General features: G+C 43.7%; 2 protein-coding genes across 2 annotated transcripts; both read left to right on the forward strand.

The window, feature by feature from the left end:
• The first annotated feature begins 383 nt into the window (after positions 1–383).
• fbxo45 (F-box protein 45) lies at positions 384–15,442 on the forward strand. The gene is made up of 3 exons (XM_027154260.2): positions 384–874; positions 13,158–13,514; positions 14,548–15,442. The coding sequence occupies exons 1-3, from the start codon at positions 587–589 to the stop codon at positions 14,731–14,733; spliced, it is 831 nt and encodes a 276-aa protein (XP_027010061.1). The 5' UTR covers positions 384–586; the 3' UTR covers positions 14,734–15,442.
• Positions 15,443–17,629: 2,187 nt separating this feature from the next.
• On the forward strand, positions 17,630–21,379 carry nrros (negative regulator of reactive oxygen species). Its single transcript, XM_027154235.2, has 3 exons — positions 17,630–17,815; positions 18,470–18,566; positions 18,756–21,379. The coding sequence occupies exons 2-3, from the start codon at positions 18,483–18,485 to the stop codon at positions 20,709–20,711; spliced, it is 2,040 nt and encodes a 679-aa protein (XP_027010036.1). The 5' UTR covers positions 17,630–17,815; positions 18,470–18,482; the 3' UTR covers positions 20,712–21,379.
• Positions 21,380–22,683: the final 1,304 nt, after the last annotated feature.

The following is a 22,683-nucleotide window of genomic DNA, read 5'->3' on the forward strand; positions in this document are numbered from 1 at the left end:
ATCATTTATCATGGGGTTTGTCCTCGGTGCCGAAGGTAACAGATATGTTGCACATGTATTAGTTTGTTTATTGGGACTTTTAACTATGTTCTTGTGTCTTATGCGCCAGACGTTTACATCATTCGTGGTTATTATTAGTTATTAAGCCTCACGTGCGCCCTCTGTCGCTGAAGAGCCACGTGAATAATATAGACGTCATCGTTAACCAGGTCCTTGAAGGAATGTAATATTTTATGAAACGATGGTGTTTCATTAGTTCCGAACAGCACACGTAGGGGGGAAATGTTCAATAAAAGACTTGTCATTATGTGTATATAAATAACTGTATTTTATATAAAATATTTACATACTTTTTTCGAGTTTATTGTATTTGAGCATACACCCTACTAGGACCTTACAATGGTACCAAGATTTGCTGATTTCCGTACAAACACGTTAGATGGTTTCGGTTGGTTTCTTGTAGCACACATGTGTTTACAGGTACCGAGGTTTGGTCCTGATCGGCTCCGGTAGCTCGGGACCGGCTGCTGTTGGGCGCATTAGCGCTTAGCATTAGCGAGTTGTGTGAGCGGAGCTGCAGCTCGACATGTCCGGCGTGGCCGCGGCTGCTGCCGCCTGCGCTGGCGGATCGTGCTCGGGTGCGGCATGCGGCGCTGCGGGGATCGCCGGCCGGCTGCCGAGCCGCGTTTTGGAGCACATTTTCTCTTATCTGGAGCTTTGTGACGTGATGCGCTGCTCGCTGGTCTGCTGGCACTGGAACAGCTGTCTGTCGGATGAGAACAGTGAGGTGTGGAGGAGTCAGTGCTCTCGGCTACTCAGTGAAGAGGCGCTGCGCTCGGACATCCTCTGTAATCTCACCTCGTACAAAGGAAAAGTAAGATATAAACACACTAATAGCGTCACATCTGTAGCCTGGAATTCGGCTACATCTGGACACAACGTGACGAGTCGCTTAATAAACATTAGCTTTCCGGCTACACGGATTTGTAGCTCGTGTTTACGTGTTTACGTGTTTACGTGTCGAACAGAGGCACAAAACAACGCGATTCCGACATAAATCACTGCGTTAGACACATTACAGTGTTACAGCTCACTGTACTCTGTACACAGAAGCACCGACTGTTCGAGACTTATTAATGACGTCATGTGTAAATAGTACAAAGTCAATCAGACTGTTTTATACACGACGTCACTGCATTAGACACGATCGCGTCCGGTGATTGACATGTTTTCAGTTCGCAGTACGAAATTCCTGTGACAGTGCAGTGCAACATCAGAGTAATGTAATAAGCTCTCTAATCACAATGTAATTCAATCACTGCAGTATAGCATAAGTGTGTGTGTGTGTGTGTGTGTGTGTGTAAAACTGTGTGTGTGTGTGTGTGTGTGTGTGTAAAACAGTGTGTGTGTGTAAAACAGTGTGTGTGTGTGTGTGTAACACAGTGTGTGTGTGTGTGTGTGTGTGTGTGTGTAAAACTGTGTGTGTGTGTGTGTGTGTGTAAAACAGTGTGTGTGTGTGTGTGTAACACAGTGTGTGTGTGTGTGTGTGTGTGTGTGTGTGTGTGTGTGTGTGTGTGTGTGTGTAACTGTGTGCGTGTGTGTGTGTAACTGTGTGCGTGTGTGTGTGTAACTGTGTGCTTGTGTGTGTAACACTGTGTGTGTATGTGTGTGTGTGACACAGTGTGTATGTGTGTGTGTGACACAGTGTGTGCGTGTGTGTGTAACACAGTGTGTGTGTGTGTGTGTAACACTGTGTGTGTGTGTGTGTGTAACACTGTGTGTGTGTCTGTAACACTGTGTGTGTGTGTGTAACTGTGTGCGTGTGTGTGTAACTGTGTGCGTGTGTGTGTAACACTGTGTGTGTGTGTGTGTGTAACACTGTGTGTGTAACACTGTGTGTGTGTGTAACACAGTGTGTGCGTGTGTGTGTGTGAGACACAGTGTGTGCGTGTGTGTGTGTGAGACACAGTGTGTGCGTGTGTGTGTGTGTGACACAGTGTGTGCGTGTGTGTGTGTGTGTGTGTAACACAGTGTGTGCGTGTGTGTGTAACTGTGTGCGTGTGTGTGTGTAACTGTGTGCGTGTGTGTGTGTAACTGTGTGTGTGTGTGTGTGACACAGTGTGTGCGTGTGTGTGTGTGTGTGTGCAACACAGTGTGTGCGTATGTGTAACACTGTGTGTGTGTGTGTGTGTAACTGTGTGCATGTAACTGTGTGCGTGTGTGTGTGTAACTGTGCGTGTGTGTGTGTAACTGTGTGCGTGTGTGTGTGTAACTGTGTGCGCGTGTGTAACTGTGTGCGTGTGTGTGTGTGTAACTGTGTGCGTGTGTGTGTGTAACTGTGTGCTTGTGTGTGTAACACTGTGTGTGTGCGTGTGTGACACAGTGTGTGCGTGTGTGACACAGTGTGTGCGTGTGTGACACAGTGTGTGCGTGTGTGACACAGTGTGTGCGTGTGTGTGACACAGTGTGTGCGTGTGTGACACAGTGTGTGTGTGTAACACTGTGTGTGTATGTGTGTGTGTGACACAGTGTGTGCGTGTGTGTGTGACACAGTGTGTGCGTGTGTGTGTGACACAGTGTGTGCGTGTGTGTGTAACACAGTGTGTGTGTGTGTGTGTGTGTAACACTGTGTGTGTGTGTGTGTGTGTGTGTAACACTGTGTGTGTGTGTAACTGTGTGTGTGTGTAACTGTGTGTGTGTGTGTAACTGTGTGTGTGTGCGTGTGTGTGTAACTGTGTGCGTGTGTGTGTAACTGTGTGCGTGTGTGTAACACTGTGTGTGTGTGTAACACTGTGTGTGTGCAACACTGTGTGTGTGTAACACAGTGTGTGTGTGTGTGTGTGTGACACAGTGTGTGCGTGTGTGTGTGTGTGACACAGTGTGTGCGTGTGTGTGTGTGTGTGTAACACAGTGTGTGCGTGTGTGTAACTGTGTGCGTGTGTGTGTGTAACTGTGTGTGTGTGTGTGTGTAACTGTGTGTGTGTGTGTGACACAGTGTGTGCGTGTGTGTGTGTGTGTGCAACACAGTGTGTGCGTGTGTGTAACACTGTGTGTGTGTGTGTGTGTGTGTAACTGTGTGCATGTAACTGTGTGCGTGTGTGTGTGTGTAACTGTGCGTGTGTGTGTGTAACTGTGTGCGTGTGCGTGTGTGTGTGTGTAACTGTGTGCGTGTGTGTGTGTGTAACTGTGTGCGTGTGTGTGTGTGTAACTGTGTGCGTGTGTGTGTGTAACTGTGTGCTTGTGTGTGTAACACTGTGTGTGTGCGTGTGTGACACAGTGTGTGCGTGTGTGACACAGTGTGTGCGTGTGTGTGACACAGTGTGTGCGTGTGTGACACAGTGTGTGTGTGTGTAACTGTGTGTGTGTAACTGTGTGCGTGTGTGTGTGTGAGTGTGTGTAACTGTGTGCTTGTGTGTGTAACACTGTGTGTGTGTAACACAGTGTGTGTGTGTGCGTGTGTGTGCGCAACACAGTGTGTGCGTGTGTGTAACACAGTGTGTGCGTGTGTGTAACTGTGTGCGTGTGTGTGTGACTGTGTGTGTGTGTGTGTGACTGTGTGTGTGTGTGTGTGACTGTGTGCTTGTGTGTGTAACACTGTGTGTGTGTGTAACACAGTGTGTGCTTGTGTGTGTGACACTGTGTGTGTGTGTGTGTGTGTGTGTGTGTGTAACACAGTGTGTGTGTAACACAGTGTGTGTGTAACACAGTGTGTGTGTGTGTGTGTGTGTGTGTGTGTAAGACAGTGTAGTGTGTGCATGTGCGTGTAACAGTGTGTGTGTGTGCGCGTGTGTGTGTAACACAGTGTGTGTGTAACACAGTGTGTGTGTGTGTGTGTAAGACAGTGTAGTGTGTGTGCATGTGCGTGTAACAGTGTGTGGGTGCGTGTGTGTGCCACAGTGTGAGTGTGTGTATCATAGTGCGTGTGTGTGCGTGTGTGTGTAAAGCTGTGTGTGTTTAACATAGTGTGTGTAACAGTGTGCGTATGTGTGTGTAACTGTGTGTGCACACGTGTGTGTGCACGTGTGTGTGTGCCTGTGTAACACAGCGTGTGTGTGCCTGTGTAACACAGTGTGTGCGTGTGTGCGTGTGTAACACAGTATGCGTGCGTGTGTGACACAATGTGCGTGTGTGTGTAACACTGTGCGTGTGTGTGTAACACTGTGTGTGTTTGTGTGTAACTGTGTGCGTGTGTGTGTGACTGTGTGTGTGTGTGTGTGTGACTGTGTGTGTGTGTGTGTGTGACTGTGTGTGTGTGTGTGTGACTGTGTGTGTGTGTGTGTAACACTGTGTGTGCTTGTGTGTGTGACACTGTGTGTGTGTGTGTGTAACTGTGTGCGTGTGTGTGTGACTGTGTGTGTGTGTGTGTGTGACTGTGTGTGTGTGTGTGTGTGACTGTGTGTGTGTGTGTGTGACTGTGTGTGTGTGTGTGTAACACTGTGTGTGCTTGTGTGTGTGACACTGTGTGTGTGTGTGTGTGTGTGTGTGTGTGTGTGTGTGTGTGTGTAACACAGTGTGTGTGTAACACAGTGTGTGTGTGTGTGTGTGTGTGTGTGTAACACAGTGTGTGTGTAAGACAGTGTAGTGTGTGCATGTGCGTGTAACAGTGTGTGTGTGTGCGCGTGTGTGTGTAACACAGTGTGTGTGTAACACAGTGTGTGTGTAACACAGTGTGTGTGTGTGTGTAAGACAGTGTAGTGTGTGTGCATGTGCGTGTAACAGTGTGTGGGTGCGTGTGTGTGCCACAGTGTGAGTGTGTGTATCATAGTGCGTGTGTGTGCGTGTGTGTGTAAAGCTGTGTGTGTTTAACATAGTGTGTGTAACAGTGTGCGTATGTGTGTGTAACTGTGTGTGCACACGTGTGTGTGCACGTGTGTGTGTGCCTGTGTAACACAGCGTGTGTGTGCCTGTGTAACACAGTGTGTGCATGTGTGCGTGTGTAACACAGTATGCGTGCGTGTGTGACACAATGTGCGTGTGTGTGTAACACTGTGCGTGTGTGTGTAACACTGTGCGTGTGTGTGTAACACTGTGTGTGTTTGTGTAACACTGTGTGTTTGTGTAACACTGTGTGTGTGTGTAACACTGTGTGTTTGTGTAACACTGTGCGTGTGTGTGTAACACTGTGCGTGTGTGTGTAACACTGTGTGTGTGTGTGTAACACTGTGTGTGTGTGTGTAACACTGCGTGTGTGTGTGTAACACTGTGCGTGTGTGTGTGTAACACTGTGCGTGTTTGTGTGACACTGTGCGTGTTTGTGTGACACTGTGCGTGTTTGTGTGACACAGTGTGTGCGCACGTGTGTAACACAGTGTGTGTGCGCACGTGTGTAACACAGTGTGTGTGCGCACGTGTGTAACACAGTGTGTGTGCGCACGTGTGTAACACAGTGTGTGTGCGCACGTGTGTAACACAGTGCGTGTGCGCACGTGTGTAACACAGTGCGTGTGCGAACGTGTGTAACACAGTGCATGTGCGAACGTGTGTAACACAGTGCGTGCGTGTGTGTGTGTGTGTAACACTGTGTGTGTGTGTGTAACACTGTGCGTGTGTGTGTAACACTGTGCGTGTGCGAACGTGTGTAACAGTGTGTGTGCGAACGTGTGTAACAGTGTGTGTGCGAACGTGTGTAACACAGTGTGTGTGCGAACGTGTGTAACAGTGTGTGTGCGAACGTGTGTAACAGTGTGTGTGCGAACGTGTGTAACAGTGTGTGTGCGCACGTGTGTAACAGTGTGTGTGCGCACGTGTGTAACACAGTGCGTGTGTGTGTGTGTAACACAGTGCGTGTGTGTGTGTGTAACACAGTGCGTGTGTGTGTGTGTGTAACACAGTGTGTGTGTGTGTGTAACACAGTGTGTGTGTGTGTGTAACACAGTGTGTGTGTGTGTGTAACACAGTGTGTGTAACACTGTGTGTGCGTGTAAAACACAGTGTGTGTGTGTGTGTGTGTGTAAAACACAGTGTGTGTGTAACACAGTGTGTGTGTAACACAGTGTGTGTGTGTGTGTGTAACACAGTGTGTGTGTGTGTGTGTGTGCATGTGTGTAACACAGTGTGTGTGTGTGTGTGTGTGTGTGTGTGTGTGTGTGTGTAACACAGTGTGTGTGTGTGTAACACAGTGTGTGTGTGTGTAACACAGTGTGTGTGTAACACTGTGTGTGTGTGTATAACACTGTGTGTGTGTGTGTGTGTGTGTAACACAGTGCGTGCGTGTGTGTAACACAGTGCGTGCGTGTGTGTAACACCGTGCGTGTGTGTGTGTGACACAGTGTGTGTGTGTGTAACTGTGTGTGTGTAACTGTGTGCGTGTGTGTGTGTGAGTGTGTGTAACTGTGTGCTTGTGTGTGTAACACTGTGTGTGTGTAACACAGTGTGTGTGTGTGCGTGTGTGTGTGCGCAACACAGTGTGTGCGTGTGTGTAACACAGTGTGTGCGTGTGTGTAACTGTGTGCGTGTGTGTGTGACTGTGTGTGTGTGTGTGTGTGTGTGTGTGACTGTGTGTGTGTGTGTGTGACTGTGTGTGTGTGTGTGTAACACTGTGTGTGCTTGTGTGTGTGACACTGTGTGTGTGTGTGTGTGTGTGTGTGTGTGTGTGTGTGTGTGTGTGTGTGTGTGTGTGTAACACAGTGTGTGTGTAACACAGTGTGTGTGTGTGTGTGTGTGTGTGTGTGTGTGTGTGTGTAACACAGTGTGTGTGTAAGACAGTGTAGTGTGTGCATGTGCGTGTAACAGTGTGTGTGTGTGCGCGTGTGTGTGTAACACAGTGTGTGTGTAACACAGTGTGTGTGTAACACAGTGTGTGTGTGTGTGTGTAAGACAGTGTAGTGTGTGTGCATGTGCGTGTAACAGTGTGTGGGTGCGTGTGTAACACTGTGTGTTTGTGTAACACTGTGCGTGTGTGTGTAACACTGTGCGTGTGTGTGTAACACTGTGTGTGTGTGTGTAACACTGTGTGTGTGTGTGTAACACTGCGTGTGTGTGTGTAACACTGTGCGTGTGTGTGTGTAACACTGTGCGTGTTTGTGTGACACTGTGCGTGTTTGTGTGACACTGTGCGTGTTTGTGTGACACAGTGTGTGCGCACGTGTGTAACACAGTGTGTGTGCGCACGTGTGTAACACAGTGTGTGTGCGCACGTGTGTAACACAGTGTGTGTGCGCACGTGTGTAACACAGTGTGTGTGCGCACGTGTGTAACACAGTGCGTGTGCGCACGTGTGTAACACAGTGCGTGTGCGAACGTGTGTAACACAGTGCATGTGCGAACGTGTGTAACACAGTGCGTGTGTGTGTGTGTGTAACACTGTGTGTGTGTGTGTAACACTGTGTGTGTGTGTGTAACACTGTGCGTGTGTGTGTAACACTGTGCGTGTGCGAACGTGTGTAACAGTGTGTGTGCGAACGTGTGTAACAGTGTGTGTGCGAACGTGTGTAACACAGTGTGTGTGCGAACGTGTGTAACAGTGTGTGTGCGAACGTGTGTAACAGTGTGTGTGCGAACGTGTGTAACAGTGTGTGTGCGCACGTGTGTAACAGTGTGTGTGCGCACGTGTGTAACACAGTGTGTGTGTGCGCACGTGTGTAACACAGTGCGTGTGTGTGTGTGTAACACAGTGCGTGTGTGTGTGTGTAACACAGTGTGTGTGTGTGTGTAACACAGTGTGTGTGTGTGTGTAACACAGTGTGTGTGTGTGTGTAACACAGTGTGTGTAACACTGTGTGTGCGTGTAAAACACAGTGTGTGTGTGTGTGTGTGTGTAAAACACAGTGTGTGTGTAACACAGTGTGTGTGTAACACAGTGTGTGTGTGTGTGTAACACAGTGTGTGTGTGTGTGTGTGTGTGCATGTGTGTAACACAGTGTGTGTGTGTGTGTGTGTGTGTGTGTGTGTGTGTGTGTGTGTGTGTGTGTGTGTGTGTAACACAGTGTGTGTGTGTGTAACACAGTGTGTGTGTGTGTAACACAGTGTGTGTGTAACACTGTGTGTGTGTGTATAACACTGTGTGTGTGTGTGTGTGTGTGTAACACAGTGCGTGCGTGTGTGTAACACAGTGCGTGCGTGTGTGTAACACAGTGCGTGCGTGTGTGTAACACCGTGCGTGTGTGTGTGTGACACTGTGTGTGTGTGTGTAACTGTGTGTGTGTAACTGTGTGCGTGTGTGTGTGTGAGTGTGTGTAACTGTGTGCTTGTGTGTGTAACACTGTGTGTGTGTAACACAGTGTGTGTGTGTGCGTGTGTGTGTGCGCAACACAGTGTGTGCGTGTGTGTAACACAGTGTGTGCGTGTGTGTAACTGTGTGCGTGTGTGTGTGACTGTGTGTGTGTGTGTGTGTGTGTGACTGTGTGTGTGTGTGTGTGACTGTGTGTGTGTGTGTGTAACACTGTGTGTGCTTGTGTGTGTGACACTGTGTGTGTGTGTGTGTGTGTGTGTGTGTGTGTGTGTGTGTGTGTGTGTGTGTAACACAGTGTGTGTGTAACACAGTGTGTGTGTGTGTGTGTGTGTGTGTGTGTGTGTAACACAGTGTGTGTGTAAGACAGTGTAGTGTGTGCATGTGCGTGTAACAGTGTGTGTGTGTGCGCGTGTGTGTGTAACACAGTGTGTGTGTAACACAGTGTGTGTGTAACACAGTGTGTGTGTGTGTGTAAGACAGTGTAGTGTGTGTGCATGTGCGTGTAACAGTGTGTGGGTGCGTGTGTGTGCCACAGTGTGAGTGTGTGTATCATAGTGCGTGTGTGTGCGTGTGTGTGTAAAGCTGTGTGTGTTTAACATAGTGTGTGTAACAGTGTGCGTATGTGTGTGTAACTGTGTGTGCACACGTGTGTGTGCACGTGTGTGTGTGCCTGTGTAACACAGCGTGTGTGTGCCTGTGTAACACAGCGTGTGTGTGCCTGTGTAACACAGTGTGTGCGTGTGTGCGTGTGTAACACAGTATGCGTGCGTGTGTGACACAATGTGCGTGTGTGTGTAACACTGTGCGTGTGTGTGTAACACTGTGCGTGTGTGTGTAACACTGTGTGTGTTTGTGTAACACTGTGTGTTTGTGTAACACTGTGTGTGTGTGTAACACTGTGTGTTTGTGTAACACTGTGCGTGTGTGTGTAACACTGTGCGTGTGTGTGTAACACTGTGTGTGTGTGTGTAACACTGCGTGTGTGTGTGTAACACTGTGCGTGTTTGTGTGACACTGTGCGTGTTTGTGTGACACTGTGCGTGTTTGTGTGACACTGTGCGTGTTTGTGTGACACAGTGTGTGCGCACGTGTGTAACACAGTGTGTGTGCGCACGTGTGTAACACAGTGTGTGTGCGCACGTGTGTAACACAGTGTGTGTGCGCACGTGTGTAACACAGTGTGTGTGCGCACGTGTGTAACACAGTGTGTGTGCGCACGTGTGTAACACAGTGTGTGTGCGCACGTGTGTAACACAGTGTGTGTGCGCACGTGTGTAACACAGTGCGTGTGCGCACGTGTGTAACACAGTGCGTGTGCGAACGTGTGTAACACAGTGCGTGTGCGAACGTGTGTAACACAGTGCGTGTGTGTGTGTAACACTGTGCGTGTGTGTGTAACACTGTGCGTGTGTGTGTAACACTGTGCGTGTGTGTGTAACACAGTGTGTGTGCGAACGTGTGTAACACAGTGTGTGTGCGAACGTGTGTAACAGTGTGTGTGCGAACGTGTGTAACAGTGTGTGTGCGCACGTGTGTAACAGTGTGTGTGCGCACGTGTGTAACACAGTGCGTGCGTGTGTGTAACACAGTGCGTGTGTGTGTGTGTAACACAGTGCGTGTGTGTGTGTGTAACACAGTGTGTGTGTGTGTAACACAGTGTGTGTGTGTGTGTGTAACACAGTGTGTGTAACACTGTGTGTGCGTGTAAAACACAGTGTGTGTGTGTGTGTGTAAAACACAGTGTGTGTGTAACACAGTGTGTGTGTAACACAGTGTGTGTGTGTGTGTGTAACACAGTGTGTGTGTGTGTGTGTGTGCATGTGTGTAACACAGTGTGTGTGTGTGTGTGTGTGTGTGTGTGTAACACAGTGTGTGTGTGTGTAACACAGTGTGTGTGTAACACTGTGTGTGTGTGTGTAACACTGTGTGTGTGTGTAACACAGTGTGTGTGTGTGTGTGTAACACAGTGTGTGTGTGTGTGTGTGTGCATGTGTGTAACACAGTGTGTGTGTGTGTGTGTGTGTGTGTGTGTGTGTGTGTGTGTGTGTGTGTGTGTGTGTGTAACACAGTGCGTGTGTGTGTGTGTAACACCGTGCGTGTGTGTGTGTAACACAGTGTGTGTGTAACACAGTGTGTGTGTGTGTAACACAGTGTGTGTGTGTGTGTGTAACACAGTGTGTGTGTGTGTGTGTGTAACACAGTGTGTGTGTGTGTGTGTAACACCGTGCGTGTGTGTGTGTGTAACACAGTGTGTGTGTGTGTAACACAGTGTGTGTGTGTGTAACACAGTGTGTGTGTGTGTAACACAGTGTGTGTGTGTGTGTGTAACACCGTGCGTGTGTGTGTGTGTGTAACACAGTGTGTGTGTGTGTGTGTGTGTGTAACACAGTGTGTGTGTGTGTGTGTGTAACACAGTGTGTGTGTGTGTGTGTGTAACACAGTGTGTGTGTGTGTGTGTAACACCGTGCGTGTGTGTGTGTGTAACACAGTGTGTGTGTGTGTAACACAGTGTGTGTGTGTGTAACACAGTGCGTGCGTGTGTGTGTAACACCGTGCGTGTGTGTGTGTGTGTAACACAGTGTGTGTGTGTGTGTGTGTGTAACACAGTGTGTGTGTGTGTGTAACACAGTGTGTGTGTGTGTAACACAGTGTGTGTGTGTGTGTGTGTAACACAGTGTGTGTGTGTGTGTGTGTAACACAGTGTGTGTGTGTGTGTGTAACACCGTGCGTGTGTGTGTGTGTAACACAGTGTGTGTGTGTGTAACACAGTGTGTGTGTGTGTAACACAGTGTGTGTGTGTGTGTGTGTAACACAGTGTGTGTGTGTGTGTGTGTAACACAGTGTGTGTGTGTGTGTGTAACACAGTGTGTGTGTGTGTGTAACACAGTGTGTGTGTGTGTGTGTGTGTGTAACACAGTGCGTGCGTGTGTGTGTAACACCGTGCGTGTGTGTGTGTGTAACACAGTGTGTGTGTGTGTGTGTGTGTGTAACACAGTGTGTGTGTGTGTGTGTGTGTGTAACACAGTGTGTGTGTGTGTGTGTGTGTGTAACACAGTGTGTGTGTGTGTGTGTGTAACACAGTGTGTGTGTGTGTGTAACACAGTGTGTGTGTGTGTGTAACACAGTGCGTGCGTGCGTGTGTGTAACACAGTGCGTGCGTGCGTGTGTGTAACACAGTGCGCGTGTGTGTGTGTGTGTAACACAGTGTGTGTGTGTGTGTAACACAGTGTGTGTGTGTGTGTGTAACACAGTGCGTGCGTGCGTGTGTGTAACACAGTGCGCGTGTGTGTGTGTGTAACACAGTGCGGGTGTGTGTGTGTGTAACACAGTGCGTGTGTGTGTGTGTGTAACACAGTGCGTGTGTGTGTGTGTGTAACACAGTGCGTGCGTGTGTGTAACACAGTGCGTGTGTGTGTGTGTGTGTAACACAGTGCGTGTGTGTGTAACACAGTGTGTGCGTGTGTGTGTAACAGTGTGTGCGTGCATAACAGTGTGCTTGTGTGTGTAACACTGTGTGCGCGTGTGTGTGTAACACTGTGTGTGCGTGTGTCTAACACAGTGTGTGTGTGTGTGTGTGTGTGTGTGACACAAACACACACACTGTTACACACGCACACACTGTGTTAGATTTTATTCCAGGTTAAATAATTCCAGCTTCAACTCCAACACATACACACACACACACACACACACATACACAGACTGTGTAGCACACACACACACACAAACACACACACGTGTGTGTGCGTGTGTAACACAGTGTGTGCGTGTTTGTGTGTGTGTGTGTAACAGTGCGTGTGTTTGTGTGTGTGTGTGTGTGCGTGTTACACACACGCACACACACTGTTACACACACGCGCACACACACTGTGTTACACACATGCACACACACTTTGTTACACACGCACACACACTGTTACACACATGCACACACTGTGTTACACACGCACGCACACACACACGTGTGTGTGTGTGTGTGTGTGTGTGTGTGTAACACAGTCTGTGTATTTGTGTGTGTGTGTGTGTGTGCATGTGTGTAACAGTGTGTGTGTGTGTGTGTGTGTGTGTGTGTGTAACACAGTCTGTGTATTTGTGTGTGTGTGTGTGTGTGTGTGTGTGTGTGTGTGTGTGTGTATGTGTTGGAGTTGATGCTGGAATTATTTAACCTGGAATAAAATCAAGAAAAGCTAGAATTTACTACATGTGTTCTGATTAATTAGATTAGATGTATTTTTTATTTATTTATTTGTAAAACTCAGATGTAACGCATTTCTAACATCTCTCTCACTCCAGCTGTTTTCACATCTATAAGTTCACAAGACAAAGTGTTCACTTCCAATAACAGTTTTAAACCGTTTTTATTTGTTTCTTTTTTGTTTTTCAATAAAAACTAAGGCGAGTTGCTCACTGCTGAGGGCAAGAACTCATGAGAACTTACTCTGAATCACAGCATGTAGTTTGGCTACAGTCATGTTCATTAACACTATTTATTTTTAAGTAAGATTGAACATATTGAATGAGGGAGAATTGAAATTGTGTTACGAATATACATTAATGTTTAATAAACTAGCAGTGTTAAGGAGTAACATTACACTCGATCAGTGTCATCAAAACACTAATGATGCATCCGGTAGCTGTGCAGTATTAATGTTATATAGTCATATATTCTGACCCAGTTAGTTATCACTTATTTTAAATCCTGTTAAAGTCTGAGCTGAAACTCATTTTAATAAAACAACAGTGCCTTGAGCTTTTAGAAGTCACGTGTGCTGCAGCGTCTCATCTTGGCTTTACTATGAAGGACCAAATTTCCTGCAAGTCAAAAATTAGATTTTAGAAAGTATATACAACAAATATGTTTTGTTTAAAATATTGAAAACCTTAGGTAACGAGACCACAACATCTTCCAACCCTTATTAGTGTCCATTATTATTAATGTCGTGGCTGATGAAAAACACTTTCTTTCTCTTTTCCGTTGTCTCCACAGTTGAAGTCATTTCAGCATGCCCTGAGCTCCCACGACTGCTCCAGGAACGTGTATATAAAGAAAAATGGATTCACACTCCACCGTAACCCGATTGCTCAGAGTACCGATGGTGCTCGTGCAAAAATTGGCTTCTCGGAGGGCAGGCATGCCTGGGAAATCTGGTGGGAGGGGCCGCTGGGCACAGTGGCAGTGATTGGCATCGCGACCAAAAGGGCACCCATGCAGTGCCAGGGCTATGTTGCACTGCTGGGTAGTGATGATCAGAGCTGGGGCTGGAATCTTGTTGATAATAACCTGCTTCACAATGGAGAGGTCAATGGAAACTTCCCACAGTGCAATAACGCACCCAAGTACCAGGTGAGCTGGCAAAATTCCTCCCATGTGCCAGTTATTGATGTTATTTATATCAGTAATCGCCCTCTGCACATCTGTCTGATGTGGCTAAGTTAAATTCAGGAACTAGCGTTAAAAAACATTGTAGTTTAGTATGTGAAATGTTTCAGATTTTCTTTTAATAATGATGGAGAGTGATTATGGAGGAATTATGGAAAACATCTACAATGATATCTAAAGAATTATTACAATCTGATCATCATTATTTATTTCTTTTTAGCCAGTTCCTTATATTTAACTATATAGTTAAAGCCAGCTACACAGTGTACGGTGTTCGGACAGAATTTGCTGTCACAGACATAAAGGATAAACCTTGTATGTGAGGAACAGAAACATTTTGTGCTACTTTGAACAAAAAGTAGATACTCTGAGTGACAACTCATTAGGGAGAAAATAAAAACGGTTTTAGGCATCGTCTCAAATATTTTTCGTTTTAAATCACAGCTAGTGTTGGGCAGTTGAATGTCATTCAGTTTGGCATTCTGTAACAGATTATCTGATGATGAATGTCATTAATATTGTATTGAAGTACTGTAAGTGACGTGTTATTTCTTTAAGCCTAGCCAAGAGTTCTACAGTAGGCTTGTAGTAGGCTGAAGTAGTGTTGCTGTAAAGAAAGGTTTTAAAGAAATTGTATTTAATTTATTAAAAAAAAAAATCTAATGAATGGACTAGGCAGAGTTAAAGAAAGGGCCCCTGAGATCGGCAGATGCAGGACACCACAGATAGTGTTGAACACTATACTGTACATACCTGTGATGAAGTGTCTCTCCTTCTCACAATAATTACTCATTGTGATGATGTGATAACACAATTCCTACGTGAAGGTAGAGTATACAGCATGGAAAAGCTTCATGCCCTTTAGCTCGAGTCATTGGGTCACATGATCACCGCTTTAGATGTATTCACTTGTCTTGGCCAGTCCCTTCAGAATGCTTGCAAAAAAAGGAGTATTATACTGAATGTGCTTTGTCCTTGCTGTGCTGTTTTGTTTCAGATAGGAGAGCGAATACGTGTGATTCTAGACATGGATGACAAGACGCTGGCGTTTGAACGAGGGTTCGAGTTTCTCGGCGTGGCATTCAGGGGATTGCCCAAGACCTGCCTGTTTCCGGCCGTTTCTGCTGTTTATGGCAACACTGAAGTCACAATGGTTTACCTTGGAAAACCTCTAGATGGCTGAGGAGCATCTCAGTGCCATACTCACAAAATCAAAAGCCAAGGAGACATCCAGATGGCAAAATAATGACTCTGAGCAGTCCACAGTGTGAGGGCCAATTCATATGGGCAGAAATGTGCAGATTATAAACCGGGATTATGGGGTTGAGACTCTCCAAAGCATGACTCTGTGGTCTCAGGATGGCTGGGGACAATTATTTTTAAAGCTGATTTTAATGTAATTTATGACAAGACACTGGACAATGTCTCATTTATAGCTTATTAACCCAGCCTGATTCAGTGGCAGGTGTGAACCATTAATAACAAATGAAAGAATGGATTTCTAAACATGTTACAGCGCCGAGGGACTGTAACTATTGCATTTATACAGTAACTGGACAGTTTTAGAAGTATACTCTGCACCACAAATGCAATCCATATGTAGGCAAACGACATGCCAAAACCAATGTTCCAATTACCTCTACACAGCTCGACCATTTTTAACTTAAATACAAGACTTCTTCACTAGAGTTAGTGCTTTGCATGCAATGTAGTTGAAGCTGTCTGTTGCCATTGGGTTTTGTGCAGGAAATCCAAAAGAAATTGTCATGTTTATGAAATACTTAATTGTGATGTACTAGTGTATGATATTAATTTATTAGGTTTTATCCTTGTTACCATTGAGGTTATGGGGCCAGTAAATAAACTATATTGTGCCAGTCTGATCAAATGTACAACGTGGTTGAAATGTTCATATTTTGTATAATGAATATATGAGGTGACAGTATCTTTACCACCACAAGGGGGTATCTAATGCACATGTATCTAATAATGGAACTGTACCCTTTGTGCTTGTATTTGTGTGTATGCACAAAGATGCAGTCCACATACAGCAACAGGAGGCTACAAAGGTGTGGAATTGTCTTTTACAACTTAGTTTAGTTAAATAAGTTAAATGATAAATGAAAGATTGTGTTAATGTGATGAAACTGGAGCAGGATTGCTGCTTACTCTTCTTCCTGTAGCACAATCTGGTTCCCTTTCTTCAGGTAAGCATGTGCGAACATGGACCAGGCCAAATGTGTGATGTTAAAACAAAAAAAATGGGATTCATCAGATAAAGCCAATTTCTTCTTCCATTGCTCTCTGGTCCAGATCTGATGCTTATATGGCCATTGTAGGAGCTTTCAGCAGGTGATATTCTGACCTACGCCGAATGCTGCCATGCACTGTGCTCTTACACCCTTCCATCATAACCTTTTGGCCCTCTTGGCTATGTTACCGGGTCAGTGGTTGTCCTTACTTTACCCACATTAGTAGGTTCTAACTACTGAATTCGAATGAGAGTGTGTGTGTGCCCTGCGATGGGTTGGCACTCCGTCCAGGGTGTATCCTGCCTTGATGCCTGATGACGCCTGAGATAGGCACAGGCTCCCCGTGACCCGAGAAGTTCGGATAAGCGGTAGAGAATGAGTGAGTGAGTGAGTGAGTGAGAACTACTGAATTCACTGCAAACACCACAAGACCTCTACAAGACCTTACTCTAGACAAGACAATGCTCTAACTCAGTCATCTAGTAATCATGTTTTGGTTCTTGTGAAATCTCTCAGATCCTTATGCTTGCCCATTTTTACTGCTTTAAGCTCGAAAATTCTGAGAACTGACTGTTTACTTACTGACGACAAGATAATCAACGTTATTCTCATTACCGGTCTTACTGGTGGTTTTATTCATTTGGCTGATTTGGTGTAACTACACTATATAGAGAATAGTACTGTATATGACACCTGATCATCACGTGCGTTTTTTTCCTAGTCTGTTGTCAAAAACTTGGAAGAACACAATTATACCGAACAAATTTTTACTCTAGCATTATACTTCACTGGAACTAAGAGGCCCAAACATGTTCCAGCATAACGATGCATCTGTGCACAAAGCGAGCTCCATCAAGACACGGTTAGATAAGTCTGGCTTGGAAGAACACGTGTCCCACAGGGACAGAAATGTTTCTGTGATGATTTGGAACGCTGACTGCGCAACAGGTCTCTTCCCCAATATTAGTGCTCATTTGCCTCTAATGCTCTTGTGGATTAACGAGCAAATCCACACCCTCCAAAATCTAGTGTAAATCTCATGTCAAAGTTACTGTTATAAAAAGTTAATAATCACTATACATTGATACTGGCTTAGAAGAATGAATTTAATCAAGAACTTTTGCTCTATCAAGACAATGATTTGTCAGGTTCTAAGTAAATTTGAACAAAGTAATTTTAAGAACAAAATAAAAGCTTTAATAATGGACTTCAAATTTCTGCCGCATTATATATCTTATAAACAGATGTAGGTTCAGTGTTCAGTAGTAGGAGCTTGCAGAGGCAAACACATTTAAGTTTTCACACGGGTGTGAAGTGTGACTGCTGGTGCATGAAGGTGTCAGAAAACTGTTTTTATCTTGTAGCTTAAAGTAATGGCTTTTTGCTTTCGACAGGAAGGGTGTGAGCTCTCAGTGGTTTCCTCTTGACTAGTATCTGATGAGTGAAACCAGTAGTGACGAGTAACATGGGCGTTTCCTTACAAAGATTCATGTGGTCTGTTCAACAAAAGTTACAAAAGAGATAAATAAATTTAAGCTCACGTCACATCTTAAAGTTTGTTGATTTTTTTTTTTTAAAAAGGGGTTTTATATTTTTCTTTGCGCTTGCATGTAAAAACCGAGTGTGATATTTGCGCATTTGCGACTTTACGCAATGGAGAATTGTACAGCAGTCCAGGACATCAAGCCACAAACCTTTACACAAACTCTTATTAAGGTTTTTTGTCAGGAAAGTGCAGTAATTGAAGCAGAAGTGTGTTGCACGGTGTAAATGGAGATGTAGTTGCGTGCGTGCGTGCGTGCGCTTTGAATCGCACTGCGAGATCTTGACAGGTCTACATGTGACTTTGGCTTCCGTTGCTCTCTTGCTTCCGCAAATACATATAGACTTCTCTACACACTAGCAGAACACATTCGACTGTCCGAGGCGAGGAAACGGCACAGTTTTCTCCATCGACACCTGATGTAGTGATGGTGTGCAGAGAAGCAAGAGCGCACCAACCAACCCGCCTTGGTAAGAAGCAGCTTTGCTCTGTGCACTTTGTCCATTCAGCTCAGCTCTTTATACATGATGAGTTTGCTGCAGCTGATGCATTAAGTTTGCTTCCTATTACACTTTTTGTGTGAATTGCTCCTAAACGCCATCCGTCTAAAAAGAATTTCAAATGGTAAAAAAGTAAGTTATGTTAAAAGTTACTTACCAATCAAACTAAATGTTAAACGGATACTGCTGGCTTTATGCCATGTAAAAATGAAATTGATAAGTAAGTAAGCAAACAAGTAAATAAAGAAATAAACAGAGTCCTTATCTATTGCAGATGTTCCTGTTAATGTGTGCCATCACTAACCTCTTTAACTATGAAATAAACTCCACAGACGCCTTCGGTCCTTATTCATTTCTTTTTCTTTCTATTTTTAACAATGATCATTATTTAAATGTGTTTTACTGTAATGTATTCGTTAAGTTTGCATTAACACATGAGGTGTTAGAAAACTTCATATTAACCATAATAACTTTAATAATTAAATTTTTCACCACTGTAAGATAGATAGATAGATAGATAGATAGATAGATAGATAGATAGATAGATAGATAGATAGATAGATAGATGACCTTTTAAAGAGTTTTATTTTATGACTCTAACAGACTCTTTTATCTTCACCTTAGTGAGCATGAAAAGATGCTGGGCATCAGAGTCCTTCTCTGCTTTGGCTTCGTGGCTGTCCTGCCAGCTCTTTGCTTCCCTCACACCATCTGCACACTGGTAAGTAAAATGTAAAGAAAACATTAACTGCATTTTTTCAACAAATCGTTTTTATATGCAAAAGAAACATCCGTCTCTGTGCTATGAGCAGTTTAATCATTTCTTTGTCAACTGCAGCTTTCTTTTATGGAATTTATAAATTATAAATGGAAATACACCCCCTCTCTGTCTCTCTCTCTCTCTCTCCAGACTCAAAGGACAGCTATATGTAACAGTCTGAGACTCTCAACCATTCCCAGCAACTTGCCACAGCAAATAGAAGAGCTTTTTTTGAATAAGAACTTCATTTTAAAATTAAAGAATGGGTGCCTCTCAAGGTATCCGTACCTTCGGATGTTCAGCTGTGCAAACTGCTTTTTGAATGCATTAGATGCGCAAGTCTTCTCCAATTCACCTCTGATAGAGAACCTCAATTTTGCAGACAATGAACTTCACAAGGAGCACAGTCATTTTGCACAGTCTCTATGTTCTTTAACCAGGCTAAGAATTCTGGATCTTTCTGGCAATGGGCTCACAGAGGACATGGTTTCTGAGCTCCTACAAAACCTCACATCCCTTGAGATCCTGGATTTGTCCAGGAATGTTCTACTGAGACTGGACGAGTATACATTTAGAGATCTTTATCACCTCAAAGAACTGAATCTAGAAGGGAATGTTTTGTTTGAGATTGATGCCGCTTTTGATCACTTAAAAAAGCTCAGACGGCTTAACTTGGCATTCAATTCTTTGCCGTGCCTCGTAAAATTTGAGATGACCCAGTTGGTGGTACTTAATGCCAGTCACAACCTCATTGAATGGTTTATAACTAATCAGGACGTCAATAAAACCTTTGAGCTGGAGACACTGGACTTGTCTGATAACCGCCTTCTGTATTTTCCATTCCTTCCAACCTACAATCGCATTAAAACACTGTTATTATCCAATAACCATATTGGATTTTACGGTCATCTGTCACAGAACACCTCTTTAAATTGGACCGATAGTGTTGAGTTCTACAATTTGGGTGCAAATTCCAGTAATGTTACAGCAGAACTTTGGCGTGATGACCTTCATGGAGATATATCTTCTGTGCAATTGCTAGATCTCAGTGTTAACCAGGTGAGATACTTTCCTCAAGGGTTTCTTCAGAAAATGACTCATCTCTACTGGCTGAGGATGAGGAGCAACTGCTTAGAATCCCTCAATCTAACAGGAGAGGAGCTCCCTGTAACTTTATATGAGCTGGATGTGAGCAACAACAGACTTGCTGAACTGCATGCACACTCCAGCTCAGTCAGTGAACTAAATAACCTTACACATTTAAACCTGAGCTTAAACAACATACAGAAGCTTCCCTCTGGAGTGTTCACTACATTTCCTAGTCTCAGCATTGTGGACCTCAGTTATAACACGGTCCGTGTATGCCATCATACAGAGATATACAACTCGGAATCTTCAGCTTGTGCTGTTTGGACAAACATTCCCACATTAAAACAGCTCCACCTTGCTGGATGCAATTTAAACAATATTCCTCCGTTAACATTCTATGGCACACCACTAATGTATCTTGACTTGTCCAACAACCCAGACCTGCATATTTGCCAAGACTGTTTATCAGGTCTCAGTGGGACGCTCCAACACCTAAGCCTGAGCAACACGGGTTTGCAGAACTTCAACTTTTCACCATTTAAACAGTTAAAATTTTTAAACATTTCCAAAAACTCAATGTCAGCGCTTCCAAAGTCTCTGATGTCACTGAACTTAAAGCTCCTGGACTTGAGGGACAACATGTTGTCAACTATTGAACTAGAACATGCCACTGTGCTAGCTGAGCAACTGCAGACTGTTTATATTAATGGAAATAATTTCAACTGCTGCCAGTTAGAGTGGTACAGGATATTTGAGAAGTCCAAAACCCTCTGTGTTGCTGATCTTTTGGAGTTCACATGTGTAGACTCGCACCAGCAGAAACTAAAGTCTGGTCTTTTTGAGACTGTCCTTTGTGGGGGCAGAAGCACAGATGAATCTATTTTCTGGTACATTTTGCTATTTTTATCTGTTGGTGTGTCCATGGTGGGTGTCTCTGTCATTTATTTCCTGACTTTCAGACCAAGATTACTGCCACGTGTAATAAAAAAGAAATGTTGGAAGCCCACAACGTATTAAAAAACACACAATAACACTGCTCAGAAAAAAAAATGGTGTGATGTTACACTAACAAACAAAACGGTCTCATGTGGGGGGTGAGAACGTGCGCGGTCTTTAAGTGTCATGTTTTGGCAAATAGGATACAGATGTACAAGATGGGTAGCTTTTGTTCAAGACTTTGTTCAAGCAGGGTTTGTTTTCTTGTAGAAACCTGTCAGTGGCAAAGTTCATAAAGGTCATTTTTAATTTCAGTTACAAACAGAAATGTAATGATCACAGATTTTATATTGGGAAATGCTGCAAAGAATTAAATGAAAGGAGTGATTTAGCAGAAAAAATTCAATAGTAACAAGAAAGACAAGCTGTATTGTGAATATTATTATTATTATTATTATTATTATTATTATTATTATTATTATTATTATTATTATTATTATTATTATTATTGTACTGGCACAAACTGGTGTTTTCTTAAAAATAATTCCATTAAGTGCATTTCTCCTATCAGTTTGTCTTTCCTTGTTTCCTTGTTTAGATTCTGCTATGCACAGAAAGTTCGAGGGGTTAATCCAGTATTTCTATGTACAGTGTATTTGACATCATACCAACATTCAGTTTTATTTACAAACAAGTTTAGTTTTGTACATGGCCTGAAATAATGTATATATTAAATTTGAACACACTCATGCCTGTTTAAGACTGAATTATTTTTTCTTGAGGTAGTAGAATTTTAAAGACAACTATAGAAAGCACAGCACAATACTTAAAAAATGTTTCTTTGGCTGCTGGAATTTTAAAGAATGGCATTTTTCTATTCATTTCCTGTCGCGTTTTGGTGCTGAATTGTCGCTGTGTTCCGAATATTTTGAGTTCTACTGTTTAGTTTTCTTTCTTTTTTTTCTCCATAAAACCAAAAACCTGACTAGAAATGCTGAATGTTTATTAAGCAAAAAGTTCAGAGCACACTACAGTAATATAGCTGTACACTAATATACCTGCGTGACGAACAAAAGATAAGCATAAGCATTGCACAGGAAACTAGGTTGAATCTCTTATTTAATGAAAAAGCCGTGCTAGGTCATGATGAAACATTACAGTTAAGCCACAGTTAAAGGAAAACACTTGTTTTAATTCATTAAATTTGGGCAGTTACATTTGTGTCGACTCTTTGGCATAATAAAAGCACCTTAAATGAATCCTAACAATAGATATATTCAATTAGTAGATGATTATGTACAGCAGTGATGTATATGTTAACAACAATAATACAGTAATAATTATGTATTAGTCTGTATTTTCCTCACTCAACTAATTATGTAAAAATATATGTATTAACCCAAAATGTAAGCTGGGAGTCACTCAGATTATGAAACCATACACTGTGGTTCGGTCTTCCATCAATTTTTGTAACGTGCTTTACTTATCATGAGAAACACTTTGGCTTTAACATATACACATTTGTGAACACTCGTATTGGATGTCCAGACATTTGTAGGTTGCAAAAGTACCAAAAACAGCAGAGGAAACTGACATTTCCTGTCATGCAATATGTAGCAACTGCCCACTTGAGGTCTCAGAGAAGGGGGTAGGGAGGTGGGATTAAGATTTGCTTCCCCCAGATTGCAATTTTCAAGCTTCCCTTTTACACAAGACAAAAAACTTTGCAGTTTGCACTTTACACTTCAAGAATGAAAAAAAAAAAACTTGCAAAACTAGTCAAAGTAAATAACAGATTTATGAGTAGTTCTTCTTTCTCTAAGGACCCAAAATATCACTTTATAATTTCTGTCATACAGCAACTATCAGTTCCTTGATTTAGCGAATAACAAATGTCTCTGACACACTTAAAAACCATGGTTAGGAAATTTAGTAATTTAGTGTATGAGAAATTGTGAAATAGATGAGACAAAATGAAGTGAAGTGAAGTGAAGTGACGTGACGTACGGCTAAGTGTGGTGAACCATACTCAGAATTCGTTCTCTGCATTTGA

This window comes from Tachysurus fulvidraco, chromosome 3, assembly GCF_022655615.1.
Source record: "Tachysurus fulvidraco isolate hzauxx_2018 chromosome 3, HZAU_PFXX_2.0, whole genome shotgun sequence".
Lineage (NCBI taxonomy): Eukaryota > Metazoa > Chordata > Actinopteri > Siluriformes > Bagridae > Tachysurus > Tachysurus fulvidraco.

What these genes read in the sequence shown, in the direction of transcription:
- fbxo45 (XM_027154260.2), top strand. Translation starts at nt 587, where the DNA reads ATGTCCGGCGTGGCCGCGGCTGCTGCCGCCTGCGCTGGCGGATCGTGC. An exon ending in TCACCTCGTACAAAGGAAAA is followed by an intron (nt 875 to 13,157) that starts GTAAGATATAAA and finishes TTGTCTCCACAG; the next exon opens with TTGAAGTCATTTCAGCATGC. An exon ending in ATAACGCACCCAAGTACCAG is followed by an intron (nt 13,515 to 14,547) that starts GTGAGCTGGCAA and finishes GTTTTGTTTCAG; the next exon opens with ATAGGAGAGCGAATACGTGT.
- nrros (XM_027154235.2), top strand. Translation starts at nt 18,483, where the DNA reads ATGCTGGGCATCAGAGTCCTTCTCTGCTTTGGCTTCGTGGCTGTCCTG. An exon ending in CTCACACCATCTGCACACTG is followed by an intron (nt 18,567 to 18,755) that starts GTAAGTAAAATG and finishes CTCTCTCTCCAG; the next exon opens with ACTCAAAGGACAGCTATATG.